Here is a 25,926-nt window from a genome sequence, read left to right on the forward strand (position 1 = left end):
GTGGAGGACACAGAAACTTTCTCTAGCCTCAATCCAGCAATGCCTACTCATATTTCACTTGATTAAAAAGATTTTCTTCAACTTTGATATTTCCAAGAACAAGGGCGTTTTCCTACACAATCACAAAACCATTACCATACTCAGGATATTTATAATTGATTGACACTATTGTCTAATATACAAGTCACATTTAAATTTCCCCAATTGACCCAAAATGTCCTTTGTAGTTAACAGTTCTGTATTTTTATTTAAGAATTATTTTTCTCTATTCTGAAGCCCAAGAGGTATTTTGGTATATTATGTTCTAAATGCTTTATAGTTTAGCTTGTCACCTTTAGGTATTTAATTCTTCCGGAATTGGTTTTTGTGATGAAATCAGATAGAGGTCTCATTTTATATTTTAAAAATAAGGTTACCCTATTGTCACAGAAACTTCATTGAAAAGACCATCTTTTCTCCATTGCTATGCGATGCCAGCTTTGTCATAAATCAAATTTCCAAACGTGAGAAAACTAAAGGAAAGCAAGTAAGTGATTGTCAAAGTCAGGCTAGTGGTTTCCTCAGGAAGTTGGCGTGGGAGTGTGTTTGGGAAGGGCCTGACCTTTTTCGATTTTCGCTGTAACGATAGATAACATGTCTTCCATAATTATTACACTTACATTTATTTTACATTTCAAAATATAATCGTTATATTTCCTAATTAAAAAGTTTAATTAAAAAGTAAATGGAAAAAATACATTGATTGGACGAGCGCTACCATCTGTGAAAATTGAGTTCGTGGTTGTTCTCTCAACTGGGAAAGAAGGGGATACAGAATCCAAAGGTGGCAAAGCGAAGAGGCAACACTTAACGGGCAGAGACCAGGTGCCCCAGAGAAAGGGACATGCTCAGACCTTTCTCGGACACTGGCTTGGCAGTAGCCAGGCGACCCCGCCAGGTGGGCGGTTCTCTCCCGAATTAAATCACACCCACAGCCAGCGGCTGACAGGGAGGCCCTGCCCAGAGGCGGATCCCGCGTTAGGACTCTCCTCCGCCTCGCCGCTCGGATTCCGCTCTGAGCCTCCGCCTCCCGAGTACTAGGCAGCGCCGCTGAGGCCTCTGGGAGGGGGCGGTCCTTGGGCGGCCGTAGGGCATTCTGGGCCTGGTCTCCCGGCGTCTTTGCGTGAAGCCGGGAAAGAAAGGGATGCTCCCCAAGCTGCTCCTGCGGGTCGAGGGTAGAGTCCGGGAGCAGATCCGAGGCCGCGGCGGAACCGGGTGTTGTCCGGCATTCGCAGAAGTATCCGCGAGGTTAGGGGAAGGCCGGCAAATAGGGGTGGCGTTTTGGAGCCCACGGGTGGGGTCTGTCGCTGCGGTTGCCGTGTCCTTCTCCTCCTCCCCGGTGGCAGCGGTTCCTGAGCAGCGGCTTGTCTAGTCTGCCAGCGCAGGCCAGGCTCCTGTAGGTTTTGGACCCTTCGCCTTCGGAAGACACTACGGTCGGCTGCGACCCCTTCCTGAGGCTAGCGACCCCTTGCTGTCATTCTCAGCTCCTCCAGGACATTGTAGGAAGCGCGCAATAAACTTTAGGACATGCATGGAACTCCTGGGGAGACAGTGGTTTGGGTGCAGTGGAAAGGTCCTCGCGGAGGGCAAACGTTTTCGGAGTCCAGGCTGCCCCGAACAAGTCAGGATACTGAGTGTGAAAGCAGTGGCAGTTACGCAAGCAGCAGGAACCCATCAAAAAAGAAAAGCCTCTGTCTGACCTGAGATTTCTGCCCGAACTTCTGGATTGAGATTTGGGGCTGGAAGAGGGAGCTGGCCGCGGAGCTCCTGGGGGACCTTGGTTATTTTTGATCCTTTTGCTTGCAGGGAGCAGGGATTGGATCAAGTAACTGCATCCAGGGGAATGAAGTCATGGAAGATTTGCCGCTGGAGAGAGGCAAGCGTTATCTAGGACCTGGGGTGAGCAACAGTCTGTGCAATGTGGATCAGAGCTGAGGAGGAACCACCACAATGTGAGGGACTGGTCCGGTGAGAAAGGACCACAAATCCCAGTTCTACCACAGCAAAGCCCAGAGTTGCTAATCTGGTTTTTTCGATGCAGACCTGGTCTTTCAGAGCTCCTCTCTCTTCTCTCAGTTTTGTCATTTCAGCCTTGCCAAGTGAGGAGGAAGATCAGCCAAGTCCCAGGTAAGTAGTTTTCCTCACTCCTAAGGCTTAATCTCGTTTGTCAGAGGGAACTGATAAAATCTCATCTCACTTAGGAAAGGGAAGGAGATCCACGTTAGTTGAGTGCTAATACATACACTGTTTGATCACTCAGTCGTTTGGGTAGCTGAGTACATTTGGAAGGAATACTCTAATTTTAAAGATGTGTCAGTAGCCTCAGGCAAACTAAACACTTGCCCAAGAGTACTCCTAAAGCAAGTAGAATATTACTAAATATTGACTTAGTCAGGATCAGATTCAGAACCCAGATCTGTACGACCCCCAGACTCTTTGACACTATGCTGGTGTTTCCCAAACTTCTCATTCACTTACCACCTAACGATTTTTGTCATACTTATGTACTACTACTTGTGTTGTTATTCTGATATTTTTAATTTTTTACTTACATTTATTTAAAAATCAAACTTGTCCTCTAAGAACACCATCTATGAAAGTACGCATTTGATGGATGCTCTAATAGCTTTATGTTTATTCTAAGATACATCTAAAAATGTTGATCAATGTACCATGTAAAATCATCTCATGTCTAAAAGATCCAAACTGTATTTTGGGACACAATGCACTGTGTTATGCTCTCGCCTGGATTTTTTCTGCAAAGGAAAGTCCAGGCAATACATCTCAGTCTAAATTGTCCATCCCAAGTGCATTGTTTTCTTCTTTTAAATGAATAATTCCACAATTTGCACACACCCTTCCCCCTTTGTGTCTTCTCAGCAACACATTTCACTTGTTTAGGGCTTCTCTGTTCTCAATGTTGTATATAAAACAAATAAAAAGTCTATACTTTTAAAGAGCTTATTGTCTCTTTGGGGAATTAATACATACACATAAAATAATCTAAATCAGTATTATCCAATAGAGCTTTCTCTGATCAGGGAAATGTTCTATACCTGTACCTTATAACGTGGGACCCACTAGCCACATGTAGCTCCTGGAGCACTTGAAATGTGCCTAATGCAACTGAGAAAATGAGTTTTAAATTTTATTTAATTTTAATTAAATTTAACCACCTGTGGCTGATGGCTATATCTTGAACAGCCCAGGTCTAGATATTTGAAATAAAATATTTTCAAGGTCAGGTGATTTGGATTTAGTGCCCTCCCCCTGGAAATGAGAAAAAATCCAAAGTATACATGTTCACTGCCATTTAACTTTAATTTCTTGGTGGAGGGTAATGATTCTCTCCAATCTTCAGGGACTACATAGTCCAAATAACATTACTCATTTTGAAACTAGCATCATTTAAGGCACATTTGCAAATGTGCAGCTTCTGTGTTTATTTGCTATTAAAGTATACCATTTCAAGGCATCTGTTCTTAATCTTTTAACATGGGAGTTGGTGCATTCAGCTAATTCATTGCTTATTAGAAAAGCAAGGAGAAACTTGGCCCATAGTTACCTCAATCAGCTTAAATTCTGTGTCAAATTATTTCTTTTCCTGGCACCCAAAGTCAAATACTACTCAACTGATCATACTTTGTTTTCTCTGTATGCAAGGTTAGATATGTGAGTTTAGGAGGAAGGCTTAACAAGAGTATCTTCACAAGATAATTTGCCTAGTTTCTTAAGATTAAAAATATGTGAGACACAAACAGTCAAACACAATGTGTGGTCTTTGTTTCCTGGTTTAAAGAAGAGCTTTCTAAGATGTTTAAAGGCAGTTGGAGAAATTGGAATACATATCAGAGTATTAAGGAATTGTTAATTTTGTAAGATGTGACAATAGCATTGTAGTTAATGTAGGAGAATGTACTTATTTGGAAACACATGCTGAAGCATTTATGTTTGAAGTGTTGTGATGTCTGTAATTTACTTTAAAATAGTTTAGCAAAAACAAACGAACATACATGAAAGAAGTAAATACAGCAACATGTCAACAGTTTATCTAGATGGTGTGTATATATGGGTGTTCTGTTCTTTTTATTTCTCTGTATGTGTGTGTGGAATTTTTCATAGTAAAAAATTTTAAAAAGTACCCGTCCCATGGCAGAGTAGTGAGATGTTGAAGTAGTGAAGCACTTGTGTCAGTGTCTAGCACACAATGACTACCCAATACATATTCACTATTATTTATAGCAAATACAGTGATATTTAATAGTGCTTATTGACAGATATTTTCCATAGTAAGCTAATGTCTTGTGGAGGGAAAAAATAAACTTAGTGGGAAACTCTGGTTTTTATAACGTTAGGAGGATAATTTATAATCAGTAAGCATAAGGTGCAACTTGTCAAGACCTTTTTTCTCCTTGCCACTTCCTTAACATATCTCAAGTATAAAAAGCAACTGCTTTCCATATGTTACTGTAAACATTCTCATTACTTCAAGCTATAACTTGGTGTTTGATGGACCAATTTGTATTTATCTATAGTTAGTCTTTAAATTTTTCCATACTATGTTCCTAAGAACTACATTTAAAAACAGTCATTGTAGAGATGATTTCTCTCAAGGAACAGTTTGGAACTGAGATTTATTTTCCTAGACCCGGACTTTGTATCAAAGGACTTGTAGAAGTGGCCCATGGTAAACTGCCAAATCTTGCTCCAACATTTACAAAGACCTGTATTCACTTAAAATAATGAAATAATGTCCCAAGTCAGTAGACTTTTGAAGTAGGAAAGCAAATCTCAAATCTTTTATATGAAGAAATTGAGGCCAAGGAAGGGGATTTGCTTAAAGTCACAAGCAATAGTCATGATTCTTTTTTTTAATTAAATTTATTGGGGTGACAATGGTTAGTAAAATTACATAAGATTCAAGTGTACAATTCTGTAGTACATCATTTGTATATCACATTTTGTGCTCATGATTCTTTTTACCTCATTGGAATTTCAGAGTGTTTTTTAGAAATGTTTTATTTGCATAATGTATTTATTTAACGTGACGTGCAGCGTCTAGCCCAATCCAGACCTTTGCCATGGCAGAGACTGGGGAAGAGGAGACGATGCCAGCAGAGGCCTCAGGGTTCTCAGACTTGAGTGACTCGGAGTTTCTGGATCTGGAAGATACCCAAGAGTCAAGTGCTTCACTTAGTAAGCCTGGCCCTTCTTCTGAACTCCCTGGAAAGGATGGCATGCTTATAAGCTTACCGAAGTGGAAAAGAGGATTGGATGTCTTACCACCCATGGAACGATTCCATCTTAAATATTTGAATGTCACTGACCTGTCCAGTCAGAACTGGTGTGAACAGCAAATGGTATATGGAAAGGAGCTTCCTGGTTTCTTGTCTCATGAGAAGGCAGCCATTTTGGACACTGGTGCCAGCATCCACTTAGCTAGAGAACTAGAAGTTCATGATCTCGTGACTATCCCCATCACCACTAAAGAAGATGCTTGGGCAGTTAAGTTTCTGAACATATTATCAATGATTCCTACCCTGCAGTCAGAAGGGCGTGTCAGAGAGTTTCCAGTGTTTGGAGAAGTGGAGAGTGTGCTACTTGTCGGAGTGATCGATGAGCTGCACTACACAGCCAAGGGGGAACTGGAACTGGTTGAACTCAAGACGCGCAGGCGCCCTGTGCTCCCTCTGGAAGCTCAGAAGAAAAAAGACTGTTTTCAAGTCAGCCTATACAAATATATCTTTGATGCCATGGTCCAAGGGAAAGTGACCACTGCTAGCCTACTCCACCATGTAAAATTGCATCCAGAAAAGCCACTGGGACCTTCAGTGCTGAGGCATGCCAAGCAGGGAGGCTTCTCTGTGAAGTCCTTGGGTGACCTCATGGAGCTGGTCTTCTTATCTCTGACACTGTCTGACCTTCCAGTTATTGATATTCTGAAGATTGAGTATATCCACCAAGAGACTGCCACTGTGCTGGGAACAGAGATTGTGGCCGTTGAAGAGAAGGAACTGAGAAGCAAAGTGCAGCACTATCTGGCCTACTGGATGGGCCACCGAGAGCCTCAAGGGGTTGACATCGAGGAGGCTTGGAAATGCCGGATGTGCAACTATGCAGATATTTGTGAGTGGAGGAAGGACGGGGGCGTGCACAGTGCCACACTAGAGCCACAAGCCAAAAAAGCCAAATAAACACAAGGTATGCTTTCAGGAACTTTGATCCTTCCTGCTCCTGGTGTACTCAACAGAGTAAAAGAGGATCAGTCACTGATCTTGGCTTTCATGGAAAGTGTACTTATTTTGATTCTTTTCATATTTCCTCAACTTCTAACCACCCAAACCCAGGACCAAGGCTCAGGGGAAAGTGGGAGAGATCTAGGATTATGCTGCACCCGCAGCTTCGCTCTCGGTTGCCAAGAAGACGGATGCTCATCACGGCTGGAGCGAAGGTATCCTTCAGCAATCACTGCTTTCCAAGAAGGGTCTTCAGTTTCTGTTAAGTCTCCGTAGTTTTTCTAAGTCAAGCCTTTTGTACATTTTATATAATAAAACGAAACACTGTGCAGATCGGTTAAACTGATTTTGTTTTTCATAATCAGCCCTTCTAAGATGACCACTATAAATAGTTGTGTGTATGTTATTCCAAGCCTTTAAGTACATACATAAACATATTTCTGAAGCAGAATTAGTAGAATGAGTAGACCAAGAATTTTAAATAGGCAAAATGAATATGCTTAAAGAAATAAGGTAAATGAAGCAGGAACAACAAGTCATAAAAAATGAAAATATTAGATATGAAAAATATAATACATGAAGTAACATTTACATTGTACAATCCAGCATTGCCACTCCTAGGTATGAATATACTTTGTAGCCTTTTCACAGTAGTGAAACCTAAAGGTAGAAACTACCCAGGCTTCCATCCTCAGAAGAGTGGATGATGTGGTATAGCAGACAAGACAATGGGCTACACTGACATGCAACAATGTAGATGAATCTTAACTGCATAATATTAAGTGAAAAGTAAGTCCCCAAAGGTTATATATCATATGATACCCTTTTTATAAAGTGAAAAACAAAAATATTTTAAGGAAAATGTAAAGATAGTGAAGAGGAATCTCAGTGCATCTTAGAAGGCAGTGGAGCCCTTATCTGTAAACACCACCAAGAGGCCAGAGGAAAGAATGATGCAGCATCATCTGGAGGGTAAAGGCTTGTTTATGGAAACACTACTGGAGAATTGGCAGAAGTAGATGGAGGGGGAGAGGAGTTGGCAGGGGTGGAGTTTATTAACTGAAGGCCAAGAGCCAGCAGACCATGGTGAATATTCATGTGACTCCATGTTATACATGAACTGGTGACACCTGGACACCTGGACATTTTTGGAGATAATAGTAGGTTACCTCTGCAGGCCCTCTGAGCTACACATACTCCTTTCCTCCCCAGGAAATGGGAATCTTGTGATAATAACTCTTCCCATTTATTGAGTGAATGTTATGTGCCAGGTACTGTGCTAAGCACTTTTATAATTAAATCTGCATACATTATCACCGATGAGGGAACAGAGACTTACAAGGGGAATAAAACTTGCCCAAGATCTCACAGTGTGAAAATAGTAGACTCCATCCAGTCTAGATACGTCTGCAGTGCTTATGCTCTTAACCATTATGCTGTAATTTTTTCTTGCTAAGCATCATGCACTGTATATTATTCTAGGTCCTGGGAAGTTTGAAATCAAATTTGGGGCATAGTAAATTGGACCTTATAGGATAAACAGTATCAAGCTAATTAGTAGTCTTCAAGAAAAGAACTTGCCCAGTGTTGTGCAGGGTGTCACACGGGGTCTCTGGTCCCGCTTCCCACATAAGAACGCAGGACATGGTGAGGCCAAAAAGGAACACCCACGGAGCCATAGATAGGGGAGTCATACCACTATAGTCTCGCTGGCGGCTGGGTTGGAGACACAGGAAGCAAACATCTGCCAGCACCCCAACAAGGGGTCTTCCTGTACCAGTCTCGCTAACTGCAATCCGTCGTGCTAACTGCAATCCGCTCTTGCTAGCTCAGCCACCATCTTCTTGCTAGCCCCCATTTTTCTGCTAGCGTAGCCACGGCAGTTATATTAATGGCCAGTGGCTCATTGGTTACAGCTGACGGCCAACTAGCCACAGCTGATGGCCATCCAATCACAGTTGATGGCCATTTATTACCCGAGTGAGCACTTTTCCACGTGAGGGCGAGAGCCTGGAACTGCACTCCTGGCTCTGTCCCCACACCCAGTTTTCTGTAGCATCATCTTACTTATACAAGAAGCTTTAAGAAGAGGAAAATGAGAAAAATTGGTTGGTTTTAGTTACCCTGTCAGAATGCAGCAATTCTGTAAATCAGTAATTCCCTGAGCTCTCTTAAATTCCTTATTTTAAATAAACATCTTCTAATTACCAGTTTATGGTTTCTCACAAATAGTTGAGGCATCTGTAGTTGGGCTCACCTCAGGATCACAGATTTTTTCCTACAACAAATACTTCCCTGGTTTGCAGCCTTTGCATGTCTAATAATTTCATCTCTCCTCTGTGAATTCTGCCCAAGGTGTCTGAACCCCAAATTATGGACCTCTTGCATGTTTTTCAGTGAGTGGTTAAATGAAAAGAGACGTCACAACAAAGCTGTTTCTTGATGTTTTAAAACTTGCTTCCTGGGCCAGAGAATGGGTTGAATACCTTTATTAGGATTAGGTTCAACTGTTCATAATAGAAATTTCCAAAACAATAGTTAGTGCTTAAACAAAATAGAAATTTATTTCTCTCTTATGAAAAAAGAACCCAAAATATAGTTAGTCTAGGTCTGACGTGGCACCCCATGGTGTCAGGAGCCCAAGTTCCTTCTCTCTTTCTTCTCTAAGATCAAATAGGTATCTTCCTACTTCATAGTCCAAAATGGCTGCCCAAGCTCCAGTCACCTATTACACATTCAGCATAGAGTTGAAATAGGAAAAGGGCATCATTTTAAGGATGCTCCTAAATTTGCATTACTGCTTCCACTTCCATCCCACTGGCCAAAACTTGGTCACCTGGTCATAGCTACCTGCAAGGGAAGTTGGGATATGTACTTTTTATTCTGGGACTGCATATACCCAGACAAAAACGAGATTCTATAGACAACTGCAAAGAAGAGAGAATGGATATTGAGGGACAGCTTGCAATCTCTGCCCCATTGAGATTTTCAGGAACAGAGCCGACAATTTTTGCCTCACCAAGGGCCCTAAACCCTTGGGGAGAAGAGAAAGAGATAAAAATATGTCTTTATGACTTTGAAAATGCCAATAAAGGCGATGGCTACTAATATCAAGTGGGCTGTTAATGTTGCCAGGCAATAGTACTTACTACATTTCCTTAATCCATTCACTCTTCCACATTCCTAAATAACATTAGAATCTCAGATGTTATGGATATAAAATGTACTACTAAGAAAGAAAAAAACGCTGCAAATTAAACTATGGTTTACCATCATTTGTAAGATAGCAGTTTCACAGATGTTGACATATTGAAAAAGTGTATTAGAATCCGTGTGATACAGTATTACCATTTCTCTCCTCAGACCTCCAATACCTTCTCCTTATCTTCACTTTCAGCTTCCTAGTTCACTGAGAAAGTAGAAGCTCTCAGAAAAGGATGTTCTCATTCTCCCGCTGCCAAATCTGTCTGCCTGTCTGCATCTGTACCTACGAACTCTGCTCCCCTTTTATTTCAATGGATGAATTGTCCATACTCTTATAACTGATCCTTCTGATTGCATACTGGATTCCATCACTTCTCTCTTCAAGGCCTTTCCTCCTGCAACTGTCCTGTCTGTCCTGTATTGTCCATTTCTCCCTCTCTACAGTATCATTTTTATTAGGATACAAACATACCATAATTTCTTCTATCTTAAAAAAAATTCTGGACCCATAATTCACATGCAAAGACAGCTATATTTTTCAGCCTAAAAAAGCGTAACTGTCTATATTTGCTTTCTCCACTTTCTCTCCACCCATTCTTCCATCCCACTCTTACCAAACTCTTACCAGATTTTATCAGACTTCCACCACTACACCAAAATGCCATGTTTCAACAGCTTCCACGTTGCTAAATTCAATGGGCATTTATTGGTTCTCATCCTACTTGACTTAGCAGCAGTATTTAACACAGTGGATCACTCCCTCCTTGAAACATTTTCTTCCCTTGATTTTGCAGATCCAAACTCTCCTACTTTTCCATCTACCTCACAGATTATTCCTTCTCTGTTTTCTTTGTTGGGTCCTCTTCATCTCCCAGATCTAAACTACTGTATTGCTACCGTAGAAGAAACCGAACTGTGTAAGGCTAATTATTCTTTTAGCATACTGCTGATTTAGATTTCCCAGTATTTAAAAATCTGATGTGGGGACAGAGCCAGGAGAGCAGTTTCCAGGCTCTCGGCCTTACGTGGAAAGGTGCTGGCTGGGTTATTAAATGGCCATCAGCTGTAACTAGTTGGCCATCAGCTGTTACTGGTTAGCCATTGGCCACTAATTATAACTGCCCATGGCTATGCTAGCAAGCGTGGATTGCAGCTGGCAAGTGACGTTAGCAAGCGGATTACATTTGCGGATCTATTGATCCTGCTTCCTGTGTCTCGCCTGGCCACCAGCGAGACAGGCGTGCAGGAAGACCCCTCATTGGGGTACTGGCGGATGTTTGCCTTTGTGTCTCAACCAGCGCCATGGAGAATATAGTGGTATGACTCCCCTATTTATAGCTCCCTTGTTGCTCTTTTTTGGCCTCACCATATCCTGCATTCTTGTACAGGGAGCGGGAGCTGAGTCCTTGTATTATATCTAATGTCTATATTTTTAAGCGAAGATGATATGTACACCTGCGTTTTTTAAATGAACATGGCTCTCAGGGTAGCCCCAGAGATACCAACCCAGGAATCTCCCCCAAAAGAGGTAGAAGCATCTGACACATTCCGGAAACGACTCCATGGGCCTTATAGGAAATGTAGTCTCTGATGGAAGGCCTGCACCGCGGGGGAGCCTGGGAACTCTAGGTGGGACGTTACTTCCGCACACGCGCAGTGGAGTGGTAGCCGGTATTCTGTCAGTATCTTCGAACCAGTGCCGCTTAAAGTGAGAGTGGGTGTTGCTCCCAGAGTCTCTGAGAGAGCACTGCAGACTGATCTAACAGCTGGCGCGGGGAGCGTGGCGGTGAACGGCTGGCAGGTATGACTGCGGGACTTGGGGGATTTGGGGGACGTACGGGAAGGGCGGGGAGAAAGACGGACAGGTTTATTGGCTTACTCAACAGAAGATAAAACTTAACCCGCGCGTGCGGTGACTTTGTGTTTGGGTGTGTGGGTCCTGTCCATTTCTGGACTAGTTTAGAGAAAGTAAGCGAAGGGCTCCGACTGCCACTCAGTGGGTTCCCAGATCCCTGCGGGGCTGGGGCAGGCTCACTTTGCACTCCTGCCCTTGTTGGTAAAGGCCAGTGTGTAGGAGCCTGTGCATCAAACTGCGCTTGTCCTGGTTACAGTGTTGTGTCTGCTCGCTCGCGGGCCGTGAAAGAATTCACGAGTCAGAAATGTAGAAGATTGATTAACGTAAGAGTTGTGTCAGCTGTGCAGAGTCTCCTGGAAACTACTGCCAACTACTGCATCAGTTTTTGTTTGGTCTCAAGTTTTATGTTTTCCTGAAGTTGGGGGTGGGGGAAGGTGCGGTAAAGCTGATTATCGCAACCTTTGCATATGTTATGTAGATTTAAATTAGAGCCGGGAGTGCGGATCCCATTGTGGAGACAGGGCCCCAGAGAGCAGTTTCCAGGCTCTCGGCCTCACCTGGCGGGGTACTGGCTCAGGTAGTAGATGGCAGTCAGGTGTGGCTAGTTGGCCATCAGCTGTAACCATTGCGCCATTGGCCACTAATATAACTGCCACGGGTACGTTGGGGAGTAGAGTCCAGTCGGTTGGTTGGCAGAAAAGTGGACAGCAGGTCGCACGTCTTGTGAATCCAGCCTCCAGTGAGACTATAGTGGTATGACTCCCCTACCTATGGCTCCGTGAGTGCCTTTTTGGCCTCACCATGCCCTGTGTTCTTGTGTGGGGAGCGGGAGCTGAGACCCCGCAGGGTCCCCCGCAGGACACCATACAGATGCAAAACCTCTCCGTAGTCACTCCGTTAGCACTGGGCCTGAGTACATAGAAACACTGAAACTGCATAGTAAATATGTAGGGAGTAGAATCATTAAGAGGCAAAGAAAAGAAAGCTTTCAAAAAGTCCCAAGCTAAATTACACTTATTGAGTTATACCAGAAATCCAAATCTCAAAAATAGATTTAGTGCCACCATCACAATTCCTCAGTCCCAACCAGAGCACCATTAACCCTACCAGAGCCTGCAACAGGAAATGTTAAACCATTGCAAAGAACCTAGGAAGAAAGTGTTTCTAGAGAAACTGCTATGCTGTCTTCTTAAGGTATTCTCACAACAATCGTCTGAAGTTAACTGTTATCTTCATTTTGTATATGAATTACCTGAAACTGAGAGGGGCGAAGTTACTTGCCTAGACACACAGCTTTGGAAGTGGAAGAGCTGAGATTGAAATCTAGAAATATTGTCCAAATTTCATTCTTTTTGCAACATAGTAAAAAAAAAAAAAAGTTGGATTTATTCTCCTTTTGAAATATTTGAGCAATGAATACTGTGTAAATTTCGGTTTGTTGGCATTTTTTAAGGGTCTCTAAGTGAATCTGCAGATCTTCCAGGGTAGACTGTGTAAGTAAAGCTGTGTCTCTCTTGTACATTTTAGCCTTTATAGGGCCCAGGCACTGCTGGCTGGAATTTGAAAAAGCCAGATTTTGCGCTCTTAGGAGATGGTGAGTTGAGAGAGAGAGAGAGAGAGAGAGAGAGAGAGAGAGAGAGAGAGAGACAGACAGAGAGACAAAACTGAAAGTTCCAGTTTTTTTAAAAAAAAATTGTTCCCAGGTCTCTGGATCTAGCCTTCTCAAGAAAGTCCAACCTGATTTGAGATCTCTTACCCCATCTTCAGAGCAGAGACCAGAAAATCAGGAAGGAATGACTGCCAGAGATCCTGAGCTTCAGAGACCAGGCTTTTAATTAGTCTTTTAAATAATTTATTATTTTCTTAGGATAAATTTCTGGGAGGAAAAAAAATGTTTCAGGTTCAGAGGTTAACGACTTGCTGTTAAATCAGTAGGACAGAAATATACAACATCCATATAGTCATAACAGAATCACAAGTAGAGATCGGTGCTTATAAATAGGGGCTTTTCTGATGTGCTAGAAACATTCTTCCACTAGATGGCGTTCTCTGAGGCTGCAGTGTGGGTACGTCTGTTCTGATAGAGCAGGGTTCTACATTGCAGTCCTGCCGGGTTTTTCATGTCTTTCTGTTCTCTTCCCATTTCTACTTTCATAGATCTCCGTGCAAGAGTTGCAGAAATGATCAACTTCCAGGTAAGGGATCTATTTATTCAATCATTTAAATTTTTGAGAAAAAAATCCATATAAAAAAGAAATGCGTAGTGCGGAGAATGTAGATTGACTAGATTAGGTCCACAAGGAAATTTGGAAAATTGATATGTTAATATTCATGTTACAGGGTGTACACATAGTCTAAATAAATTTGAGTTGTATATGTGTACCCGATCTTTCCAACGATTATGGAAAGTGGATAACCAACCAGTTGAAGTATTGGCATTGTCTGAGGATAAAGCAAAACAGTTCCCAGACAAGTAAAGTTTTTCCTGGCAGTAGTCTCTGAAGAAAATATCTTATAATGGGTTTTCAATAGAGATAATGTTAAGAATAGCACTCACAGCAAGGACCCTGTGATAAATATAACATCAGATTTCCTACGACTTTCTTAGTGTGTTCCCTAGAATAAATAGACAACACAGTGCCAAGCAGCATTGTATGAACTCAATTTGTAAGTCTAGGCCCGTAGCCTTTTTAATGTAAGCGGGCATTTTCCCGCCAAATCGCGTCGTAACGCGGGGCTTTTTTGACATTTTCTCGCCAAAATTAGACTTTCCGTAAAATATTCATGTCTTTCGATCTATTTGATATTTTTCTATGAAACTTTCAGTGTTTTAGTTTAAAAAGAGGTCTCTATTTACTTTGCAAAATTTTTGCCGGTTCCAACTAGAGGCGATATGACGAGTTTACTCGTTTCCCGCAAAAAATGTGTTTAATGTTCATCTGGATCCAAAAGTAAACTTTGTACCTTTTCCAGGGTCTGCAGCTATTCTTGAGCATTTACTCTTCCATGTACATTTTATAATCAGGTTGTCAAGGTCCATAAAGGAGTGTGTGATGGGTATTTTTTTAATTGTGATTGCATTACACTTTTAGATTAATTTGGAGAGAATTAATTTTTCAATAAGGAGTCCTCCACGTATTTAATTTTTCTTATTGGTCCTTCATTACTGTTTTATAGTTTTATTATTGTAATTCTTGTATATTTTTTGTAACGTTTATTCTTACATGTGGTTAAAGTTGCTCTTGAGGACAGTCTGGATATTTTTTCTTTTTTTATTGGCTATTCTGGTATATAAGAAAGTATGGATTAATCTATTTGACCTTACAGTCATGCGTCGCTTTACAACTGAGAAATGCGTCATTAGGTGATTTTGTCACTGTGTGAACATCATAGCGCTTACACAAACCTACATGGTACAGCCTACCACACACCTCGCTAGATGGTATAACCTATTGCCCTAGGCTACAAGTCTCTACAGCACGTTACTGTATAAAACAACACGAGAGTAAACCAAGCACAAGAGAAAATGGTTTAATCAAGAGGTGCTACAAACAGGGGTGGCCGGATGGCTCAGCTTGTTAGAGCAGGAGCTCTGAACAACAGGGTTGCTGGTTCGATTCCCACCTGGGCCAGTGAGCTGTGCCCTCCACGACTAGATTGAAAACAACCAGCTGCCACTGAGCTTCCGGAGAGGTGGCCGGATGGCTCAGTTGGTTAGAGTGCGAGCTCTCAACAACAAGGCTGCCGGTTTAATTCCCGCATGGGATGGTGGGCTGCACCGCCTGCAATTAAAGACTGAAAACAGCAACTGGACTTGGAGCTGAGCTGTGTCCTCCACAACTAGATTGAAAGACAACGACTTGGAGCTGATGGGCCTTGGAGAAACACACTGTCCCCCAGTATTCCCCAATAAAAAAATAAAAAAAAAGATGCTGTAAACAAAATATGAGAGGTTGCTTTTTTTCCTAATAAGTAGAAAGTATACTCTAAAATAACGATTAAAAAGTAGTTTATTACTTTTAACAGTAGTTTATTATCATTGTCAAGTATTATGTATTGTACATAATTATATGTGCTATGTCTTTATATGACCAGCAGCACAGCAGTTTGTTTATATCAGCATCATCACAAACATGAGTAATGTCTTGCAGTACGGCTTCATGACGGCTACAGTGTCACTATGCGAAAGGAATTTTCCAACTATGTTATCATCTTATGGGGTCACCATTGTCTGTGTTGTCAGTTGTTGACTGAAACATCGTTATGCAGCATATAATTGTGTGTCAACTTACAGAACACTTACGAAGTCCAAGAGGTTTTTAGTTGATTCTTAGATTTTCCAGTTAGACAGTCAAATACTCTTCAAATGGAGTTTTTCCCTAACTGCTCAATCTGTATGTCTCCATTTTTTTTCTTATTGCAAGGGACAGACAGGACTTCTAGTAACTATTTTATAATTTTGAATGTAATTGCTAGCCAAATCTTTTTGTTCCATTTTTAATGGGAATGCTTCCAGTGTTTCACTGTTTCATCTTGTATTCTGGTAGTTGTTTTTGTTTTTCATCAAACTGAGGATTTTTAGCTTATGAAGATTGTTTTCGTAAATTGGGAACTTTTCTCATATCCTTTTTTTAATACCTGTCAATAAGAATCATATATTTTGTCTTCTTTAATATAGCAGTTTAGAGAATTTCTAATAACATTTCTCAATATTGAACTTATCTGTGCATTCCTGGGATAAACCCTACCTAGTTTCTTAACTTTTTAAAGGTCTGGGTAATAAATATTCTAGGCTTGAAGGCCATACAGCCCCTGTAGCAATTATACAACTCTGTCCTGGTAGCTGAAGTAAATGAATGGGTGTAACTACATTCCAGTAACATTTTATTTACAAAAACAGGAGGCCAACCCATGGGTTGACTTTGCTCACCCCTGCTCTATTTGGTCTTAACTATCTCTGTGATGGACATGTAGCCACATGCCTTTTTTTATTTCAGTTTAAATTAATTAAACATGATTTTGGCTTATGGTTGAGAGGATATATTTTGTCATGTTAAAAAATTCTACATCTTCCTATTTTATTATGTTTATGTGAGTCTGGTATGTTAACCTTATAGCCCCTAGAACATCCTACTGCATTTACATGTTTACTTTGTAGTGTCTTATAGAATGTAAGATCTCTGAGGCAGTGATAATTTTATTCTTTTTTGTATCACTGGTATAGCATCTGGTCGGACCTCATTAAATATTTTATGAATGAATGAAGAACATATAAGCAGTATTTTAAAATACTTTTATTGAGATATAAAGTGCATATTACAAATTGACCTGTTTAAAGTATATACAATTCAGTGGTTTTGGTATATTTATGGAATTGTGAAACCATCACCACTATCTAATTTCAGGACATTTTCATTACCCTCAAAAGAAACCCTATACCCATTAGCGGCCACTCCCCATTTTTCCCTTCCCCTAGCCCTAATTTACTTAGTGTTTCTATGGATTTGCCTATTGGAATGTATTATACAAATGGAACCATACACTATGTGATCTTTTGTGACTGGCTTCTTTCACCTAGCGCAATATTTTCATCTATGTTGTAGATTCCTTTTTATTGATGAATGATATTGCATCCTATGGACGTATGGTACCACGTTTTGTTTGTATGTTCATCAGTTGATGGATACCTATATTGGTTCCACTTTTTGGCTATTATTATTTTCTGCTATGGACATGTGTTTTCAATTCTCTTGGGTATGTACCTATAAAGAATTGTTGGGTCATATGCTAACTCTATGTTTATCATTTTGAGGACCTGCCGAACTGTTTTCTGCAGTTGCTGCACAATTTTACAATCCTACCAGTAACGTCCAAGAGTTCCAGTTTCTCTACCTCCTTGCTAATACGTGTCATTGTCTGTTTTTTATTTTAGCCATCCTAGTGGGTGTGAAGTGAAATCTCATTGTGGTTTTGATTTGCATTTTACTAATGACTAATGATGTTGAGCATCTTTTCATGTATTAATGGACTACATATGTCTTTGGAGAAATGTCTGTGCAAATCTTTTGCTTATTTTTAAATTGAGTTGTCTCTTTATTGTTGTATTATGCGTTCTTTTTATATTCTAGATACAAATCTCTTATCAGATATATGATTTGCAACTATTTCTTCCCATTCTGTGTGTTGTCTTTTCACTTTCTTGATGGTGTCCTTTGAAGCACAAAAATTTTAACTTTTGATGAATTCCAATTTATCTATTTTTCCCTTTGTCACTTACGCTTTTTCTGTCATCTAAGAAACCACTGCCTAATCCAAGGTCACAAAGATTTACTCCTATGTTTTCTTCTAAGGATCTTATAGCTTTAGTTCTTACATTCAGGTTTCTGACCCATTTTAAGCTCATTTTTGTATGTGATGTGAGGTATGTGTGGGAGGGGGGTCCCAACTTCATTCTTTTGCATGTGAATATTCGGTTTGTTAAAAAGACTGTACTTTTCCCCCATTGAATTGTCTTGGCTGGAAACCCCCACCTGTGCCCGGGCTGCTCTGACTGGCCTCCCCCAGTCCATAGGGCCTCTCAAGTCTAATGCCCCCACAGCTCCCAATACCCAACAGGGAGTGTCGCCCCCACACAGGAGCACCTACTGTGTGTGCATCAGGAACTAGGGACAAATGTGGGCAAGGGTGGACATGGCCTGTTGAATATTTGTAATATGATTTGTGTTTCTATCACAAAGTACATTTTTGAATCAAACATAGAGTTATATTATACCTTTCTGAAAACTGAGCAATAAACATGATGTCACCATAAGAGGCTGCCATGATTCTCTTGCGAGTCCCCAAATGATGCGCACGTTAGTTTGAAGATCAATGTGCTGTTGCAGGGCTCAGTGGCATTCCAGGATGTGGTTGTGGACTTCACCCCAGAGGAGTGGCAGCTGCTGGACTGTGATCAGAGAACCTTGTATTGGGATGTGATGTTGGAGAACTTTAGAAACCTCATCTCAGTGGGTAAGGACAGTGGGTGGTAACTTCTCAGTGTAACTCAGAATGTGTGAATAGTGCCCTTTCTTGAAAGCTTAAGAAAGCTGTGAACATTCTGAAGCTTTAGTAAGTTTGGCCCTGACTTTTAATGACCAAAGATTTTTACTCTCTTTTGGGGGTCAGATAGTCTGCGTATGCTTCTATCTTCCAAATGGAGGGGAAGGGTCTTTCTGTTCTAAAGACTGTTTGTCATCCTTTACAGGCCCTGAGACTCAAGGAGGCAGACCTGAGTTGTGAGGTAGTTGTTTGTCCTTAGCACCTTGTTCCCAGTTCTGTGTTGTTTCCCATGAACAGGGGGTCCAGCTACCAAAACAAAAGTGATCTTCAAGGTGCAGCAAGGACAAGAGCCACACATGGTGGAGGGAGAGAATCCACATTGGAGCCATACAGGTGAGAGAGAGGAACCAGGGAGAAGGGAATCCTTGAAGTGGAGATGCCAGTTGGGCAGTGAGGGACAGGCACCTTTGAAATACTTTCCAGGAAGCATCTCTTAAAAGCCACACGCCTTTAGAAGTGACTGGGTCCACTTGACGTAAATAACACCATCATATCCCCAAATGACACCTTGACTTTCACTCTTCCCACATAGCTGCTCATTCTCTTTGCTCCTCTCTGGTATGAAGGGATATCCCTCTCCTCTCTACTCTGGCTCCTTGCAAGGCCTGCTTCTATGTCCTTGCTTTGTTCTCTTAATTCCTAAAATCCTCATTTCCCTTCCCTCCCCACGTGTTCTCAGATCTTTTCCATGCATTTAGTTCTTAGAGTGCAGTCAGATTGTGTGGATTTGAAGTCTCACTCCCCAATCACTGTCTAACCTAATTACTTTGTAGCACAATTTTATTTATAAAATAGGGATAATATTAATCCTTACCTCGGGTTTCTTTGTAAAGATAATATGAGGTAATACATGTAAAATCTTTTAAATATTTGGCAGATAGTAAGTGTTCAGCATATGTTAGTTGTTTTTATATCAAAACTTTTAGTTACATTATACTCTAAGTATTTTCCTTTTTAAATAACTCATTCCTTTTCTAGCGTCATATATCCCACCTGTGTACCCCGCCTTGTACATCTTTAGCCTCAGTGCTAACTTGAGTATCTACCTTCTAGTGCATCTTTCTGCTTCACAGGGTAATCCTGATTGTCTAGTGGAAATTCTCTTCCAGCTTTGAGTTGGTTCCTTGCTAATACGCCCTCACTCTTTCTTACTGCGTATTCACCTTTTGCTTTTTGCCTTCTCTGCCATCTTCTGGACTTTTCTCCACAGTGACTCCCTCAGAAAGTTCATCACTCTGAAGACCAAAGTCATTTATGATGACTTTATGCCATCTTCAGCATCTTTGCCAACTCTCCATCCCTCGAATTTTACCCCACCTGGCCTTATTTTCTCTGTGTTTTTTCATAGTAGCCAATGTTCTGCAACCTTCACCATTATCTTTATATCACAGTAAAGGATAATGAGTGGCCTGCTGCTTTGCAGTCTCAAAATTACTGTGGTAACCATTTGTTTTTTTTCTCTCAAGAGTTTCTCCTTAAGTACTATTGTAACTTATTGCCTATGATTTCAACTATTAGCTTATCCAAGTCTGATTCAGAATAAAATTTTCCCTTTCCACAGAGCCCACAAAAGAAATGTTTCCTATAATTAAGACACCAATTAAGTGTACTTTAGACTTCTTGTGACTCCAACTTCTAATGACAGAAACCAAATGAATTTTAACTCCTGATATGGTGTCTAGGCTGTTTACATTCCTATCTTGCCAAATCTTTTCCATTTTCTGGTTTGTCTTAGATGTTCTTGCAAGATTATCCAAACTGTTTTATTTTTCTTATTCTCCTGACAAAAAAACATGTATTATTCCTTTATAACCTGTTTTGTTATACTTAAATGGCCTTTACAGCCCTCTGTAATGTGATCCCATTTGGTTCATCCAGCATTGTCCATCTTGTCCCTATTCCATGGCACTTGGATTCTTTAGCATCTTCTCTGCATCACAGTTTTCTTCTCTGCATCAGTCCTGTTGATTCTGGTGGGCTCCACCTAACTAAAACCAGCATGCTATTACATCTGAATTCAGTTTTCTCCTCTTTCATGGTAACTCCAGCCTAATCTCTACCTTCTTTAAACTCCCATCCCAATTGTAGTATAGCTCTATCATAAAAACTTGACAAATAGTTTTTGTTTTGTTTTTAACCCTATGGCTTTTAAGGCATGTTTTCTCATGATAATACCCTGAAGAGAAAGGCCTATATTATTTTTTCCTTTACACAATTGCTGAGCACGTAATGGGCATTCAGTGAATATTTCATTAATTCATTGTTGTAAAGTCAAGCATTGTGGGGATGTTTCTTATTCTTTATTCAACAAGGCTTTTTGATGTTTCCTGAGAAGGAGTCAGAGAAAGCAAAACAACCCATTACCCTTTTCCAGGTGTGTAAATCATTGTTGAAAAGGCAAAACATAGCCATAAAATATTTTAAGAGTTGACGAGTGTGGAATGTTTCTTCAGTGCATAATAACATTGCGGTTTTGTTCTAGTTAATTGTCAAAATGCATGGCTTAGGCAGCCTGGTGACTATCTTAGCAGGTCAGGGAAAATGGAGCTTAAAGTTTAAAGCATGCAAGCATTAGAAGAGTAATTTTTGAGTTCATGGAACAGTGGCTCCTCCCTAAAGATATCTAAGTAATAGATAGGATGAGAGAGGATGAGGGAGGGCAAGTGACAGTGGGGAAGAAGCATGAGCAAAAGATTGCAGTTATTTAGAGTCTAGAATCCTTGGAATAGAAGGTATTTGTTCAGGACTAGAGGAATGCATGCTTGGATCCATAAGTGAATTCATTATATTGTGTAGTTTGTTCACCAGGCTTATTACCCTGGATTTTTCAATTAGTTATTGTTGGTTGAGGTTACACACAGGATGCTGCTTCCCATTGGTTGAAGTAGAGAGAAAAGAAGACAGAAATCAAATACCCATTCCTATATACCCACCAATACCCACTCTATAAAGAAATATGTACTAATGTCTCTAGCCCATTTCTCAGTCCAGCTCCTAAGAGAAAGATAAGGTACAGAGCAAGAGGCTAAGGGTTTTGTGCCAAAAACACTCCACATGGAAGGAAACTCAAGGGAATTACAACTACCTCTTCCTACTTTTTTCTTTTTTTAAATTTGGGATTTATAGTTTTGAGCATAGATGTGAAAAACTGACTTCAGGAGCAAGACAGCTTTCTGGGAATTAGTTTCTTAGGCAGATGGAAAGAGGATGTAAAAACAGTACTTGTCAAATACAAAAAGGACAAATAGTAGTCATATTTGTCCTATAGAAACCCATCCAGAATAAAAATGATAGTAAGCAGACAGCATCTGCCTGGACTAAGGACGATTTAATCCTTGAATGACCTGCTGGACATTTGTGTTCCTGGGGTACAAGAAAGTACATGTAAGAATGAATCCCTGCTATAGTAGAATTGAAACCCTGTCTACAGATATGTCTCAGCTGTGGTTTGGGTGGAGTTAGAGGACTGGAGATACAAGAATGTTCCTGAAGGAAACTGACATTGTTTCAGGTGATTAAAAGGAAAAAGATCGATGAATGAGGGAAGTAGGGAGCTGTCCTCACAAGGTAATCTAGAAATTAGGTAGCGAGGACTCTCATTCTGATCTGCCTTCTTCAACTAGTTTTTCCTCGGATATTTTTCCTTAACCTCGTGTCTCGTTTCACTAGTTACCCTGTCTATTAATCTCCATAATATACTCGTTTTATGAATTAACCTCGCACCTTTGATGAGCAACCTTTGACTTCCTTTGTACCCAAATCACTGTACCTTGTGCTAATATTACTGTCTTTCCATAAGTTAAAGCTAAGCCATCTGTTCTCATTATTGTCATTTTATCTGCTCCCATTTCCTCTTTAGTTTTATTCTTAAAGCTCAGGAGCAAGGCAAATAGAGGATTTGTTTCAAAATGAGACTAGATTTGAAGTCGTGTAAGTTTGTCTCTTTAACTGTTGATGGAACATATTAACTAGGAATGTTTTATTGTACTCCTTTTTAGAAGCTGAGTGCCCACTTGATGAAACAGAGAAGCACCAGGAAAGCAAAGACAATTTTTTAAATTCAGTTTTGTTCATGTTCAATAAAATTCTGACTGTGGAGAGACTCCATGGTTATAATATGAGCACAAGTCTTAATCCTACAAGAAAAACATCATATAAATGCAAATCATATGAGAAGAGTTTGCAACCTTCTTTAGACTTACTTAATTATAACAGATGTTATACTGGAGAAAACCCTTATGAATGCAAGCAATGTGGGAAAACCTTCAGAAAGAAATTTCATTTCATTAGACATGAAAAAAATCATACAAGAAAAAAACCCTTTGAATGCAATGACTGTGCGAAAGCCTATAGCAGTAAGACACACTTTGCAACTCATCAGAAAATTCATAATGGAGAGAGACCCTTTGTGTGCAGTGATTGTGGGAAAGCTTTTATGTACAAAGCACATCTTGTGGTCCACCAGAGACTTCACACTGGAGAGAAACCTTATGAATGCAGTCAGTGCGGGAAATCATTCACTTGGCATTCCTCCTTTAATCAACATGTGAAATCTCATACACTGGAGAACTCTTTTGAATGTAAGGAATGTGGGAAAACCTTCAAGTATAATTCATCCCTTTCTAAACATTCTAGATTTCATACCGGAGAGAAACCCTACCGATGTATCGTATGTGGCAAAGCTTTTGGCAACACATCTGTGCTTGTTACCCATCAAAGAATTCACACAGGAGAGAAACCTTACGGATGTATTCAATGTGGCAAAGCCTTCATCAAAAAGTCTCATCTCCTTAGACATCAAATAACTCATACAGGAGAAAAGCCCTATGAATGTAACAAATGTAGGAAAGCATTTTCACAGAAGTCACAGCTTATTGTACATCAGAAAATTCATACATAATACTCACTTTATGAATATGAGAAAGCCTTAGGTATTAAATCTTACTAAGCAGAGAATTCATGATGAGGTGAAATCCACAAATTTGAATGAATTTGGAAGAGTGGATTCCCATAAAAAGGTAATGCCAATCATGTTTTGGAAGCGATAATAAAGTTTCTATAGAAAAGATCACAGAAAACTTGAATTATAAATAATAGAGGATAGAGCTTGGAAAGTAAGCATAAATTAAATAGGGAATAAGTGAAAACCACATTTATCATGCCTGATTTTTTATTATTATAACAAGTTATACAATTATGCAAGTGTGAGCATAAAATGTTTGTACATTACATTAAAATAAAGATTTTGCAGTAAATATCACCATTTTTTCTTCTAACAATAACATGCAAGTGAAAAAAAGGATTTAATAAGTAACATGAATTGCAGTAATATTTTCATCTGTTTGCTGGCACTTTTAAAGCGCATGACAGTGTTACTGAATCTCAGAGTCTCCTCTTTAATTATAAAATTTGTTATAAAGATATTTTCCTAAACATCAAGAAAACAAAACATCAAGAAAAAAAAATTAACAAGATACCTATTGAGAGGGCAACAGCAATTGTATTCTGTATTACAAGTATTCAGTTGAAAATAAGTATTTAAATAAATATGTAAATAAAACATTTGCATTCAGATATTCCTTTTCTTTTTCATTGGTGCATCTACATAAGATGTAAGCCCAGTTCAAGTAGTGTTTAAGGTATCATCTATATGCAATTTTAATAAAGTAGGGTGTCATGATACTTTGCAACTTCCAAGGAGCTAGTTTTGGTGGTTTTTTGTAAGATTTTTGTATTTTTTTGTAAGAAGTTGATACAGGTTTAACTCCTAGGGGTGCCTGGAATATTCTATATAACAGCATACGCAGCTTTAATGAAGTTGAAAAGAGCAAGTTTTTCTGCTTAGCAGCTTTGCTTTGGAATGTGAATTTTGTAAGTCCCACGTATTCCCTTAAAAGGATGAACTATCCATTATTTAAGCTAAAGTTTTTATTGCTGTCCACAATATCCGTTGATAATGTCAGAAAACCTTTATGCCTTTACCTGGGTGGTGCTAAAACAGCTTGAAACTAAATTCAGAAATCAAGCCTCTTCCTTTCAATTTTAAGCTCAGTTACAACTATGTTGCATTGTTTCTTTCATTAGCCATTCTTTGAAGAGTAATGTGGAGTAATGATTGTAAATGAATGGTAGTGCTTTTTTGAAAAAGCATACTTAGAACCTAAAGATCTAAATTAAATCTTTACTGATAAAGATCTTTGACCAAAGTTTAGTCAGGCTCTTGAACCTTCTAGGCCCATCTGTATACTTCCTTGTAAAATTTAGTTGTAGCAAGAACCCTAAGTCAGTTTAACCAAAATGCCCCACCCTTGATATCTGGTCAGTTCCTCTTCCTCTACCATCCTTCAGATGATGTCTGATCACCCTGGCCTGTCTTCAGCAAGAATCCTCCCCTTTACCCCTGGTGTTTCCTCTTACTAATTTTCCACCCCCACCCTTCTCCTTGGCTATAAATTCCCACTAGTCCATTCTGTATTCGGAGTTGAGCTCAATCTTTCCTCCCCTACTGAAATCCCTTTGCCGTGGTCCCTACTGGGACACCGTGTTGCCCCGAAAATAAGACCTAGCCGCACCATCAGCTCTAATGCGTCTTTTGGAGCAAAAATTAATGTAAGACCTAGTATTATACCCGGTCTTATATTAAAATAAGACCAGGTCTTATATTAATTTTTGCTCCAAAAGACGCATTAGAGCTGATGGTCCGGCTAGGTCTCATTTTCGGGGAAACACGGTAGTCCTGAATAAGGTCTGCCTTGCCATCTTTAACAAGTGTCGTTGAATATCTTTTTTCTTTAACACTTTCCAAATTATTTAGGAGGTTACATGCTAGTTTCACTTTTGCAGTCATTCCAGAAGTTTCTGTTGAGCTGAAAAAAAGGAAAGTCCTGTGACTATAAATACCTAAAGAATATCCTATGTGGTTGGCAAACTGATGCTGAAGACAATTCCAAAAGGGAACTTTGCAAGATAATTTTGAACTGTTTTCAGAATCAGTTTGTTAGCCACAATTATAATGCAATTCTTGGGTCTAGAGCTCACATTTGAGAGGGGAAACTGGGCCACACTGTTGTCCATACTATGCAAATGCATAGATCAGCAGCAACATTCCTGAGACTGTGAGGTGTGCAGAAAATCATGGCTACTAATGATCAAGTATGCAAATTATTTTTAAGTAAAATCCAGTTCTTTTCATAAAACATCACATACATTTTAATTGAATAAAATAGGGTTACAAGAACTAGATATTTACACATAATTGGAAGACCCTTATCTTTGCAAAGACCCTGTGTTGTTAATGATTGTTATGATCACAAGTTATTGTAGTATTTTATATTCTTGAACATATTTTTTAAAAATATATTCCTAAATTTATCTTTTTAAATTCAGATATAATTGTCATATAACATTAGTTTCAGATGTGAGTCAATATTTGTATGTATTGTGAAATGTTGACCACAATAAATCTATTATAGTTAACACCCATTACCACAC

At 39.8% G+C, this 25,926-nt stretch overlaps 2 protein-coding genes across 7 annotated transcripts; both read left to right on the forward strand.

Annotated features, from left to right (window-relative positions):
* Positions 1-1,849: 1,849 nt before the first annotated feature.
* Positions 1,850-6,606, forward strand: EXO5 (exonuclease 5). 2 transcript variants are annotated; one of them, XM_019737110.3, is made up of 3 exons: positions 1,850-1,938; positions 2,116-2,166; positions 5,095-6,606. In XM_019737110.3, exon 3 carries the CDS (start codon positions 5,121-5,123, stop codon positions 6,231-6,233), a length of 1,113 nt encoding a protein of 370 aa, XP_019592669.3. In that variant the 5' UTR covers positions 1,850-1,938; positions 2,116-2,166; positions 5,095-5,120; the 3' UTR covers positions 6,234-6,606. The 2 variants fall into 2 exon arrangements, with proteins under 2 accessions (XP_019592669.3, XP_088647191.1); XM_088791065.1 differs by lacking the exon at positions 1,850-1,938 and having other exon boundaries at positions 2,031-2,166.
* On the forward strand, positions 1,850-24,007 carry ZNF684 (zinc finger protein 684). Of its 5 annotated transcripts, XM_088791060.1 has the most exons (6): positions 1,850-1,938; positions 2,116-2,166; positions 13,492-13,529; positions 18,219-18,345; positions 18,673-18,768; positions 22,434-24,007. In XM_088791060.1, exons 3-6 carry the CDS (start codon positions 13,515-13,517, stop codon positions 23,333-23,335), a joined length of 1,140 nt encoding a protein of 379 aa, XP_088647186.1. In that variant the 5' UTR covers positions 1,850-1,938; positions 2,116-2,166; positions 13,492-13,514; the 3' UTR covers positions 23,336-24,007. The 5 variants fall into 5 exon arrangements, with proteins under 5 accessions (XP_088647186.1, XP_088647188.1, XP_088647189.1 ...); XM_088791061.1 differs by lacking the exons at positions 1,850-1,938; positions 2,116-2,166 and adding an exon at positions 6,756-11,280; XM_088791062.1 differs by lacking the exons at positions 1,850-1,938; positions 18,219-18,345 and having other exon boundaries at positions 2,032-2,166.
* The last annotated feature ends 1,919 nt before the right edge of the window (positions 24,008-25,926 follow it).

The sequence above is a fragment of the Rhinolophus sinicus genome, chromosome 14 (genome assembly GCF_057876585.1).
Source record: "Rhinolophus sinicus isolate RSI-liver-muscle chromosome 14, RSI-T2T, whole genome shotgun sequence".
NCBI lineage: Eukaryota > Metazoa > Chordata > Mammalia > Chiroptera > Rhinolophidae > Rhinolophus > Rhinolophus sinicus.